Below are 12,772 nucleotides of genomic sequence, written 5' to 3'. Positions count from 1 at the left end.
GCTACAGACTTCTCCCAAAGTAACGCACTCGTAATATCAATCGGTGGTGGATCTTCCGGTGCGCGCGCTCTCCCTGTTTGAGCAGTTTCTCAAAGCATGCATGTGCACTCCACCACGGTATGCAGCCCCCTTGCGTGCGCACCGCTCCACAAGGATATGCATTCTTGCACGCGAGCTTCCTTGGATCGCAAAGCTGCAGTATCCATCCCTCAGGATATGAAAGTTGTATTCTGACCTGTGCTCGTAAAACACAGCATGTGCAGGAAAATAAGGCAAAGGCGTGCTGTTCACAGACTCCAGGGCAGCTTGTAACGAACGGCCCGCCACTCTCAGGACGGGGCTTCACGCGCAGCGCTGTAGAACCTACTACATATGCCCTCACGGAAATATAGCCTACATAGGTCCCAAGTTCCATATAATCCTGGTCGCGCTAGCAAGGAAGAAGCCCACTATCACCGCGAATAAGCTTCCCTGTGCACATCAGTGGAATCAGGGACCCATCAACAGATAGAGGGGACCCCAATTTTATCTCCTCGCAGACCGCTCTGGTGAAGTCTGGACCACACCTACCATGAATGCAGCGGGGACCATGATATAAGAGATCCACAATTAAAACTTAATGAACTTTCATAGAAAATCTGTATATATATCAAGCCCTTTAAAAATTGTACCACTCATGTTTTATCATTGGGAGTTCAAAATTTTAAGTACTAATTCTTCAATAAAAATCCACAATATTCCTTTTATCGCAAAGCTGTGTTGGAAAGAATAAAGAAATAAGGGAAGTTTTCCAAGCTGTCTTAGTCAGAGTGCTCAATGAATTGCCAGAACCACGGCCCTTGTATCGCTGAGGGGTCCTCCAATTTATACGTATTATAAAGTCCGAGGGATGGCTTGGCCCAGACTGTTGCACTCTGTTGCAGGCTATGCCCTTACCTGTGATCTTTCCATGACCTGAAATCTTCGTGCTCGCCCAAGATGGAGTTTTCATATACGTGTGAGCCCGTAGTCCGCTCTTCCGCCCGGAGGCGCCGTGTTCTCTTGCTGGGCAAGACACTGCATGACGGCGGAGAGTCTTTGCGCAACTCGGACAGCTTTGAGATACACGTGAGTCCCACACCCGCAGCATTGAGCGCTCCCGAAATACTGCGTTGCAGGGCACTGACACGGCTGAAGACTCTTGACGCTGAAGACCGAGGCCAACTTCTCGCGAAGATACCCAAATACATCGCCAGATATGGACCCTTCGAGGCCCTCGTGACCCGTCTCAGCCCCAAGCCATACGAGCCATTCGACGCAGAACTCCTGTCGCCTTTTCTGCCGGACTTGCGTATCGTCGTGTCAGCGCAATGCGGATACAATGACTTTGACATTGACTGGATGACAAAGCAGGGACTATGGTTCTGCAACTCCAGAACCGCCACATGTGAGGCCACGGCCGACATGGCCCTGTTCCTGGTCCTCGGCGTCCTGAGAAACACCTCTCTTGCCGAGCAGAACTTGCGGAACGGGCTCTGGCGCGCAGGCCTGGGGCTCGGACAGGACCCGTGCGGCATGACGCTCGGGATCGTGGGCATGGGCAAGACCGGCTCGCTGCTGGCTCGGAAGGCCAGCATGGCGTTTGGAATGCGGGTGGCATATTGGAACCGCAGCGGACGACCTGTTTCTGCCCCGCCCTGGTTCTTCCTACAGGCGATGCGACACCTTGGACGACCTTTTCAAGTGTTCCGACGTTGTGTCCTTGCATTGTCCTCTCACGGAGAGTACAAGAGGTCTCATGTCGCGCGACGAATTCAGCAAGATGAGAGATGGTTCATATTTCATCAACGCCTCGCGGGGCGCACTCGTCGATGACGAGGCCTTGGTGGAGAGTTTGGAGACGGGGAAAATCCGACGCGCAGGCCTTGATGTGTTTGACAACGAGCCTACTGGGATCCATCCATACTTCCGCTCACGACCAGACAAAGTCATCGTCCAGCCTCACATGGGCGGCTTGACCGAGGCTTCATTTGCCAAAGCAGCGGCGGAATGTTTTGGTAACCTTCGGAGTTATTTTGAGACTGGACGGCCGCGGGCTGCTCTCAACGAGGTCTCGTCTCTGGACTTGCGGACGGTGTCGGAGCGGAGGACATCAGGGGTGGTTGAGGACAGCGTCCCGTTGAAGCTGGGGACGGACATGGAGCCCAGGAAGGCCGACCGGTGTGAGAGACTCCGCATAGCAATCATGTAACTCCACTACGGGATAAGCTCATAATTGATTCCCCATTACATCTTTAAGCTCATATAGAAGTCAATGCTTATCTAGCTATAATATTATGATAAATAAATTCTTTTGAGTACTATGGAAAGTTTTATTATATTCTCAAGCTTCATTTTTATACTATTAACATTTTCATAACAAATAATTCATTATAAAAAACATTTATTTAATTTAAAATTTTATTCAATATCTAACTCAGTGCTTTTTGATGTAAAATGTAGTTGATCACAGTTACTGAGGTTTGTAATGACCCGGGCTTTATACAATCTTATTACGCATTTTTATCGTATATTTCAAAAACGGTGGCTCGCTGCCCGTGAATACCCGCACATGGCGTGATCATTCGCCAGCCCAGTTAAAATATTCTAATCTCCGATGTTCCTGATCCTGGATGGAACCGGGGTACAACAATGGCCCAAAACCGGGACGACATCAAGCTCTGGTAAATTGTGCCCACATTGTGTGAGTGGGGAAGGTCTCGCCAAAGGACCGCTGTACGGAGCTCGCGGAGGACCATGACACGGAACGAAAATACTGCTTTTCGGGGCGTCCAAAGCTTGATTTGCCCCTGTGCTTTTTCCATTGGCAGGTTTGGACCCACAGGGAACCACTCCGCCTGGCCTGGCAGCTGGTGTAGACTGATTTTGGGTGGAGCAGTCAATAAATAACAATGGAGATTCCTGAGGAGGTATAGAAACGTCATGAGAGACACTATAAGAAGCTGGAAGACTGTATGATGGTCTAGATTTCCTCAACGTGGCACTTCGCACCAAGGCTGTGATCATCTCGACTGGTCATCTGCACAAGTCTTGCAACTACATTTGGTCAAGATGAAGTGGTGCAGCCTCATCGGTGCGTGTTTGGGCTTTGCGGCCACCGCCCAAGCCGCTACGGCCTGGCAACAGCGCAATGAAACATTTGCGGTTGCGGACGCTCCTATTGGAGTCTTTTCCAATTTCACAAGCAAGGCAGATGCAGTGGCCGGTCTCGAGCTAGCGCTGAACTCGTCCAAGATCTCTCGCCAAGGAGATTTTCGCTACGGGCAGACCATTGCGAGAATTTGGACTGAGCAGCGCAAGATCTGGCCTGAGTTGATACTCTACCCGGAAAACACAGCCGACGTCAGTGTCATCATGCAATTCTACTCTGCGGCCCACACTTTCTGGGGTGATAATGGATTTGCAATCAGTACGTGTTTTCTGTCACAATCATTCTCAACCTTTGTCACTTCTGGTACTGGGATTGACTTTGGCATTTGCAGTGGGCGGCGGTCACGCAGACTTCGGAGGAGCACAGTCTCCCAGTGTCATAATCGACCTGTAAGTAGTCTCTCCTGCCGATCCAGTTAATGCGAAGAGGGCCGTGGTTGTTAATTCGAAATTTAAGCCACAAATTTGGTGAAACCGATTTTGTCAGCAGTGCCAACGTGAGCGCCACCGCCCCCAGCACTTCTTGGCCGATCTTGAAGGTGGGCGGCGGTAATGACGCCGGCGACGTCTACAGCATACTCGAGGGAACCGGCTGGGCCTTTTTGGGTCCCCGTGCTGCCTCCATCGGTGTCGGCGGTTTCCTGCTTGGTGGAGGTATCGCATTCCAGACCAACAAGTACGGTATCGCCAACGACAATCTAGTTGGTCTGGAAGTGGTTCTGCTCAACGGAGAAGTCATCTACGCCAACCCTTACAATGAGTACTCGGACCTCTTCTGGGCCTGCACTGGAGCCGGCTGGATGGGCGTTGGCGTCATCACCCACTTCTACATTCAAGCGTGAGTTTGCCCAATTTTTGCGATATCTATGTCTAGCGTTCCAGAATTGTTTCCAGATCATGAATACTGATGCAAGACAATCAAGTTACCCCGACCCTGGCGTTGTATACACTGTTACGATCGACTGGGCGGAGGATCAAGCTCCGCATGTCTTCGAGCAGACAACGAAATTTTTTGAGAACAACGAGGATCCTGACGCATTCCCGGCGCTGTTGTATTATTACAAAGATCCCGCGGAGCCAAACGCCGTTGTACCACTTCGCGAGCGTCAATTCGTCTTCCAACTCAACGCGGTGTACTTCGGAGGCAACGAGACCATACTCAAAAGCACATTTAGCTCGTTCTACGAAGGCGCCTCTTCCATCGGTATTCAAGAATGGACGCTAAAGAGCCTGGACCAGTATCTCCTCACCAACTATCCCTACGGCTACCAGCGCATTTTCTACGGCAAGAGCCACACCCACTCGACCGTTGACTTCTACAACCAGACATTTGCCATCTACAAGGACACCATCAACGGGCTGATTGCCCGTGGTGAAGATCCCGGCCACACCATCTGGGTGGACGAGTGTAAGTGAACCAATGCCCCTAACCTGCCAGCCTGTCTCGTGACCTGGAAAGCTGACTCGACGCGCATCAAGACCTCCTGCCCGGCCTCAACGGCAACCTGCCCGCCAGCGACAGCGACACGGCCTGGCCGCACTCGACGAGCGCGCACATCACCCTCACGTCGGCCGAGTGGACCAACCACACCAACCAGGCCTTCGTGTACGACCGCGAGGAGAACCACATGATGGCCTACCTGCGCGACTTCGAGAAGACCTCGGGCGAGCCCGCCATCTACGACTACCCCAACTACGTCGCGCCCTTCAGCGTCGCGGGCGAGGTCTGGGGCGAGGACAACTTTGGCCGCCTGCTGGAGATCAAGTCCAAGTATGACCCCCAGTGTCTGTTTAACCGGGGCCGTGTCTTTGCTACGACTGCCTGTGTGGATAAGGGGCTGGCGACGACGTGGGTTGACAAGTCCACTGGGGGCTTCGTTGAGTAATTATTCTCCATTGTATCAAGACATAATAGCCCTAAATTCATTGAAAAGCGAGTGGGTGATCTGGGGAGGGTTGTTTATTCCTCAGAGTTTATGTGAGCCTGCCTCACTGTCGGGCTCGCCCGATATAATGGCTGTAATGTCTCACCAGCAGAGCTTAGATACGTTTGCAATAATCGTCTTTGGTTTCTTTCTTACAAGCCATTGAATAGCTATGTAAATCTTAAGTTATATATTGCCTTTCAAACTTGTATCATACTGGTGTTACTGACTTCAGTAATTACTATAAATTGTGTATCATAATGTATCTCTTTGTTCAGGACACAAATTCCTTGTTTGATTAATGAGGATTTCTTATTTACTATCCTCTTGTATAAATATCTTCTCCCTCTGCCGAATCCTCGCACTCTGGACCCTCTTAGACATTGCGGAATTTTGCCCGGAGCCACTCCAGGACGCGAAGTCTGCTGCGTCTCGTCCCCAGCGTCCGTCCAGCGGTACCGCCACGAGATGTTGTGCCCTAGACGACTGTGCCAGTGGCATTGAGCTTCACCGGGCCGCGAAGCCGTGTGCAAAGTCCCATTTCGGAGGCGCGGAGTAGAATCTATAGATCTGGACCGGCTCGTGGTGCTGCCTAGCAAGGCCTCACTTGCAGCTGGATCGGCAGCAACACATCGAGACGACGCCGTCGGGGCAGTGCCACAATAGACCACGAACGGGGCCTTGGCAATTTCGCGTAGGTGTCACCACACTAGTTCATGATTCTCCCCAGGTCGACCATGCTAACAGCCAGGTAATGCCAATGCGGTGGCAGGGTGTTCCACTTGGGACACGACCCCTCGCTTTCAGCCGGCCAGATGATCTCGCCAAAGCCGCCTCAGACAGGTTGGCTGGGCTTGTGTAACAGACAAAATCCTCCCAGCCATATGCGGAGGCTGCAGCGTGGATCCGACTCTGGGATCTGGGCGAGTGACCTAAGTCCTTGGGCTGGTTCAGCATCAACCTGCAATAGTGCGCAACATGGATTTGTTAGGCATGCACGCGCCCAATGGCTATCCCGTCTTAAGCGGGATGGAGGGCGGCGGCCACTTAGTAGGATGAATCTCTTCAAAGCCTTCGACTGAGCTAGGTCGGTGGATCTTTTCATGGGGTGTAACACGTCGAGAAATTGAGGAGCCCAAGATTAATGCTATGAGGCTGGGATTCTGCCAATGCAATGGTCCATATACTCTCGTCATTGCAGTCGAAGGTGCCAGCCTTCACATTCGAGGCGTCAGGCCCGATCGTAGTCTCGCCACTTCGGGACGCTTGGAACGTTGGGATTGACGCTTTTGCCAGCAGCGCGGTCAGTCTCCGTTGCCGGTGCCACCATTGAGTAGTACTGCCTTTCAGGAATTCATGATAGTGGTTCAGATTGTAACACGACAGTGCTCTGTTTGTCAAGACGTGCTACTCGAGGTACGATCGTGGCTCAATTTATATTGTGATCGGGAGGCTCCTAAAATGACTCCTCCGACTTTCCAGCGACCCGTCGCTCAATTTTCTCAGATGTGACGGGCGCCGAGGAACATTGTCAAATCCATTTAGTCACTTTATCATATAAGGGCCAAACTATATTGCAGAGGTAGGGGCGTGTCCATTTTCCTCTGTAGTCAAATGCGCCCTCGGCGTCCAAAGTCTGACCATGAGCCCCGTGGGTAAGGGTAGTACGGCTGGATGGTCCGGAGTTTTGCCGAGAATCATTTGCGAAGTATGGCTGCCCCCCGCATCTTTTTGTTCCTGTTGTCCCTCTCCAACTCACCTCCCGCTACCACTTTCTACCACACAGTGCCAGGACAGTGTCAAAAACCAAATTCGCACTCACACCGACTTACACGCCTGTATAAAATGGACGATAATGGATTTTCCCACCACAGCAACCACAGAATTCTTTCTTCTTGTAGATTGCAACGTCCCAGAGGTCTCTATTCTCCGCGCTTCTCACAGTATGGAAACGCTCTGGTGGTTTTTCAAGTTAAACTTTCCTGTCCTTACAGCCCCCTTTGTTCGCGTAAACCTCATATCTGAATCGATCCGTCTCATCGGCACGACGGTGCTCAATACCTCGAATCTTCAACTTGACCATGGAGCCTAAATTTAAGCAGGAGATTCAGCAGGTTAGTAGGCACATAATTTCATTGGATTTCCGCCGTTGTCTTCCGCTCAACGACCACCTGGTTGGCTTATGGCGTTCCATCTCTTTTTTCCATGCAGTTTGTTTCTGCCCTCTTTGTTTCCAATCTTTGAAGCCTCCTTCTCAACGATGTCCGGCAGCGAAGCTGGATCGCTATGCACTGACGCTCCTCGAATTCCTCAGATGATGTACATCGCAGGAGAAACGCAAGACGTCTCCACGCCGACCATTAAGCTCATCGAGGATATCATCCGAGACCAAGTCGTCCACATAGTACCTCTCTGGAACTGGTCCTTACTCCCAATACGTTTTCTCTGACACGCAATTAGCTTGTGACGGCAAATGACCTCGCGGCCCGCCGCGGGTCTCGCGTCATGTCCAACAACGACATCATATTCCAAGTCCGGCACGACGTCGCGCGCACCGAGCGCATCCGCACCTTCCTCACCTGGAAATCAATCAGGAAGACCGTCAAAGACTCGGACGACAAAGAAGGCTTCGTCGACGAAGCCGACTTGGACGATGACGCCGTCGCTGGTCCGGCAGACGACGCACCAGCCAACAGGGCGACCAAGCTCCCCACTGTCACCTTTCCGTGGGACATATCATCTTTCTTCGCCGAACATGTCGCCCATATTACCCCCGATGATCTCGTGGATATCACCAGCAGCGTGACCGCGCTTGAGAAATTGCTCAAGAACGACGAGCGGACCCGGGACATGACTGTTGCCGAGTATGCCACCTGGTCCGAGTACCGTCATGCGTCCCTGACGTACCGCAAGGCGAAGCGTTTCAGGGACTGGTGTGGGCTGGGCGTCATTGCGGAGAACAGACCTAACGATGATGTGATGGATATTCTGGGCTTCCTGACCAGTGAGATGGTACAGAACCTCACGGCTGAGGCATTGGGGGTACAAGGGCAAGAGTTGGGCCGTGCTGGGCAGGGTGCCGTAACTGGTTCTGAAATGAGTCAGAAAGCGAAAGGGGGCTTGTTCGCTGAGCCCGAGGGAGTTAGGAAGGCTATCGACGAGAAACATATCCGCGTGGCATTCCACTGCTTACAAAATCGGCCAAAGGAGTGCAGGGCTTTCTTGACTGGTGCCAGACCTTCACTATCTCTTTCCTTACTATAAGTCACCTGCCTAATATGCCAGACGTGTCTGATTCAAATACAAAGATTCCATCAACTGCGAATGGCCGCCAGTATATCACCACCATGTTTTCCCGCCAAAACCCCCCCTAGCGAAATCATGAAACGGTACCTCTAAGGACGGCGTTTGAGTGTTGTTGGTTTTCATACCTCAACTATGTATGTGAACCAGCAATTTTTGTTGTGCATTTTACAACTATGGATTCAACAGACCAGACAGTTCTGTGAAGTCTGTTCATAGCCACATTAATATCTCCTATTAACTATTGGGTAAAGTCCGCTCTGCAACGCTTTGTTCCTCGTCTGGCTCTTCAACTGATCTAAGGAAGGCAAGTGACGACTTGAGTCCAATGCCGCGAATTCAAATACTACCTCCAGCACCTCAAATACTTGCTGCCACAATGCCCTGCCGTCTGGAATCCCAGCCCAAGATTCCAAGGGGTTGTGAAGCATCCACTCAATTCCCCGGAATTGCATATTCTCTGCCGGTAATTGGAATCCCGTGCGTAAGTAACTGATCCAGTCATCTGTAGGAGCATTTGCAAACACTGCCAAGTCAGGTGCTACCTGACCATTCAACATCTCAGTCAATGCTCCTGTCTGGCAGATGGAAACCTGTTGGCAAATGTGAATATCATTAAATCTTGAGAACGGACATTCGCACAGAAAGAAACGGATGGTACACAGATACATGCAACCTCTAGCGCACCAAATCACATGTACCAATTCCCACCACAACGCCGAATTCGCACGCCCAATTTGTACACAAAGTTCACACACACAGAGCCATTTGCACACCTAAGGCCGACTCATATACCCAGGGCTAATACGCATGCTATTGGTCGTGTGAATTAGGCTTGGATGTGCGAATCAGGCACGAGATGATCTGGTTGGCTGCAGCTTTGGCGCTGGGGAGGTATCTGTGTACCACTTGGTTTCTTCTGTGCGAATATCCGGTTCTCTATTAGAAACCATGTTATATTCGATCTTTCTCAACAGGGCGATCTAACTGGGCTCGAGACTGTCTGGGGAGCTTTTTGACACTGTGACCCGAACATCATCACTCGATCTTTTCTTTTCTTTGGCACAAGATAACTGTCACACTGTCATGGCTGAAGAATATAAGAGCCTGACCATGGGCTTGTTTCTGCTGTCTGCCTTCTCGAATATCAGTGACATGAGGCCAAGAAGTGTTTGAGTGGGCACAGTCATGTCATCATTTCTCACAAATACCTGACGAATGGAAATCCTGGCCTTTCTGACCGGTGTAGGTCACAGAAACATTAGTGCTTAGTGAGACTCATCTTACAACTTGCTGGGCCGCATCATGTGGTTTCCTCTCTGACGGCAACAACTACATCGATGGAGACAGAGAATGAAATCTTGAGCAGAAATTCGGCTTTCAACGGCTCCCAACGGCTTCCAGCGGCTTTCTGCTCGTCAATTATGTCCAAGAGTCAGGCGGCTGTACGTCCCATTCGTGCTCCCTTCTAAGCCAAGTCTGTGACCAAAGGAGCATCCACTAGGCTTGCGAGGCTCACATCTAACGCCGAAGGGCCGGAGCACCATGTAGCTGAGCTGATATACCTCCAACTACTCGCTGAGATGAATCAACTTTCGTCATGGTAAATCTAACTTCAAGACTTTCGAGTCACGCGTGAGGCAACCTGATATCGCGCGTCATTTGGCCTCCCTCCTCCGCTTCTTGGCTTTTTCATGTCATCATATTTTGATGACAAGGCCTGATCTGTGGCTCAGCCTCTGCTTTCTTCGATCTTATCATCGAAGAAGGCAGAGATCAGCCTTTCATGGACCTCCCAGCTTCTAAGATGCATGGCAAATGGACCTTTCGTCATTTAAAACACGCAGATATTCAGTGTCATTGCGTAAAGTCGATGATGAATACCATCTGCATAAGAACGAATCCGCGACACCTCAATGCATTGTTCAATCCGGCATTGCGTATGGTGTTAAGGCAGCTTTGAAGCAAAAGATCTCTCCACGCTCCAAGATCCGTCCCCGGTCAATTCTCTGCGAGTAGTAAACGCGGATCTTTATCGAATGGAGCCTGCCGTACCGTATTACGGGACCGAAGGACTTTGTCCAAGCTTCCCCTTACTTACGGTGTGACTCGGCACGTTGACTCGCAACCAATGCTATCTTGCTGGCTACCCTTGTGCTGGTCAAGTGGGTGGAACCAGCCCCGCCACACCGACGACTTAGAATCAGGTGCAAGAATGAGACACATCACCTGCAGAATGTCAAGGATTGGGATCAGAATGAGTAAGTTCCGCGGGAATTTTGCAAAAGCACACATAAGCTCTTTGGTGACGAGGATCTCTTCTCAAGTATTGCATTTCCTTTATTTTACGCTGCCCACGCCTGCTCGCATCCACTCAAACTTACCTCTAGGAAAGCTGTTCCGTTAGCCTCTTCAGGATGTCTATCAACAACCAGGTAAAGCGAGAAGTTTTCCACCTTCACCCAACCGGGTGGGAACTAGATCCCGAAGAGGAGAAGTTCAAGCTTTCAACTCTTGACTACCTTGTTTCTTGTGTCTACGTCAGCTATGCCATTTTCTTCAAGATTGACGACGATGAGGGAAAGCCCAAGGTGGTTGAATTGTTGAAACAAGGTCTTGAAAAGACTTTGAGCCAGACTCGGCACCTGTGCGGCAATATCGAGAAAGACCCCGACGGAGGCCACTCCTTCGTCAAGAAGCGCGACAGCACCGTCCAGTTCGTGACGAAATGGCTGGACCAGGCTGAGCACGAGGGCATTTACCCCCCTCGTTTGCAGATCTCGAGAAAGCCAAGTTTGTTTCGAAGGCGTTGGGTGATATCACAGATTTCAGTGTGTCTCCCATGACATACGGTGAGAAGTCTGCGGCCTTCCTGGGTACCCAACCCAAGGCGGCGGCTTTCCAGGCCACCTTTATTCGGGGCGGCCTTGTGTTTATGATGCATCATCATATGGGGAACGACGTGATGGGATGGGCAGGGGAGTTCCACCAACTTGCCGAAAATTGTGCCGCCATCTGGAACAAAACAGCGTTTCCTCCCTGGGATCGCGCATGTCTGGATGTTTCCCCCTTCACCAAGAAGGATTATCCCACGGATCAACAAGTGGAGGGGCCTGCACCACCGCAAAAGCACCCAGGCCACAAGAAGGCACAATGGCTTCTCTTCCATCTCCCCAAGAGCAAGGTGAGACCCCCCCCCAATCAGCACTTGACGTACTAATTTCTTATACTAATCACTCCTCATGGCGTCAAGGCTGCCGAACTGAAAAAGCTGGCATCTCCAGCCGACGGTTCATACTGGATCTCGACCTACGACGCCTTCAACGCCTTCGCCTGGAGAACGCTCTCACGCCTTCGCGCCAAAGTGTACAAGCCAGACCCGTCATCAACGCCCCTCTGGGGAGAGGCAGTCGACATGCGGAAGCGCTGCACCAACCCCCGAGTCCCAGCCCGCATCCAGCACAACGTCGTCGCCGTCGCGCTCTCCACCCAGGCCCCCGCGCCGCAGCTGACCGCCGCCGAGATCATCTCGGACGCGCCCCTGAGCAGGCTCGCCTGGTTCATCCGGCAGCTCACCAACAGCACGACGCAGGGGAGCCTGGACAGGACCCTCGACGCCGTCGCGCCCGTGCGCGACAAGTCGTCGCTCTTCCTGCGCTGCGACTCGTTCGAGCCCATGTACAGCTTCACGACCGACTGGCGGGACACGAACGTCGCCGGGGCGGACTTTGGGTTTGCCAAGCCGTATGCGTTCCGCTTTCCTATGAACTATGTCACGCCTGGGCTGCAGATTGTGTACCCGCCGCGGAGCGACGACCCTGGGTCTGATGAGGGGCCGGAGCTTTGTATTGGGTTCGAGAAGGAGTTGACCCAGGAGCTTCTTGAGGACCCTGAATGGTCCAAGTACTTTGAGTTCAGGGGTATTGATGCTGAAGAAGAGGATTAAGCGGAACTGATCAACCTCAATACTTCGGCCCTTTCACTACATTTCATTTGGTTCTTCAATAATGTAGTGACATGGAACTCAAGCAGGTCAAATACATGATGAGAGTACAAAGAAATGTTTCCAATACTCAATTAAGTGTATTGTGACGGGTCACTGCACATTAATCCATTTCACCAATGCCTTTCTCCTGAAAGTCTACTCCGCCTGCATCTCTTCTGTTTCTCCATCAACCAACTCTCTCAGTCTTTCCCGGACCACCATCAAGCTCTTGCCCAGCTGGTTTCTCCCCCATGAATTTTTACACAGGTGAGGTCCTTGCTTGATGTTGTATCGGACAAGTTACCACAGTATCTGTCCCTTCCAGCAGCCTCCACTAACTGCCGTTCTCCCGTTGCAAGCAACTTCCTTC

At 51.5% G+C, this 12,772-nt stretch overlaps 4 protein-coding genes across 4 annotated transcripts; all 4 read left to right on the top strand.

Moving 5' to 3' along the window:
* Positions 1-978: 978 nt before the first annotated feature.
* INS49_015739 (uncharacterized protein) lies at positions 979-2,230 on the top strand (the record flags this gene model as incomplete). The annotated part of the gene is made up of 3 exons (XM_043176417.1): positions 979-1,107; positions 1,177-1,619; positions 1,693-2,230. The coding sequence occupies 3 exons, from the start codon at positions 979-981 to the stop codon at positions 2,228-2,230; spliced, it is 1,110 nt and encodes a 369-aa protein (XP_043019872.1).
* Positions 2,231-3,090: 860 nt separating this feature from the next.
* INS49_015738 (uncharacterized protein) lies at positions 3,091-5,075 on the top strand (the record flags this gene model as incomplete). Its single annotated transcript, XM_043176416.1, has 5 exons — positions 3,091-3,448; positions 3,522-3,579; positions 3,647-4,027; positions 4,113-4,597; positions 4,669-5,075. 5 exons carry the CDS (start codon positions 3,091-3,093, stop codon positions 5,073-5,075), a joined length of 1,689 nt encoding a protein of 562 aa, XP_043019871.1.
* Positions 5,076-7,374: 2,299 nt separating this feature from the next.
* INS49_015737 (uncharacterized protein) lies at positions 7,375-8,378 on the top strand (the record flags this gene model as incomplete). The annotated part of the gene is made up of 2 exons (XM_043176415.1): positions 7,375-7,518; positions 7,575-8,378. The coding sequence occupies 2 exons, from the start codon at positions 7,375-7,377 to the stop codon at positions 8,376-8,378; spliced, it is 948 nt and encodes a 315-aa protein (XP_043019870.1).
* A 2,456-nt stretch (positions 8,379-10,834) lies between these two features.
* INS49_015736 (uncharacterized protein) lies at positions 10,835-12,363 on the top strand (the record flags this gene model as incomplete). The annotated part of the gene is made up of 3 exons (XM_043176414.1): positions 10,835-11,186; positions 11,243-11,601; positions 11,671-12,363. 3 exons carry the CDS (start codon positions 10,835-10,837, stop codon positions 12,361-12,363), a joined length of 1,404 nt encoding a protein of 467 aa, XP_043019869.1.
* Between the last annotated feature and the right edge of the window lie 409 nt (positions 12,364-12,772).

Source organism: Diaporthe citri (assembly GCF_014595645.1).
Source record: "Diaporthe citri strain NFHF-8-4 chromosome Unknown scaffold_9, whole genome shotgun sequence".
NCBI classification, from domain to species: domain Eukaryota; kingdom Fungi; phylum Ascomycota; class Sordariomycetes; order Diaporthales; family Diaporthaceae; genus Diaporthe; species Diaporthe citri.
Note: the sequence above shows the minus strand (reverse complement) of the source record. Positions and strands in the feature narration are given on the sequence as shown.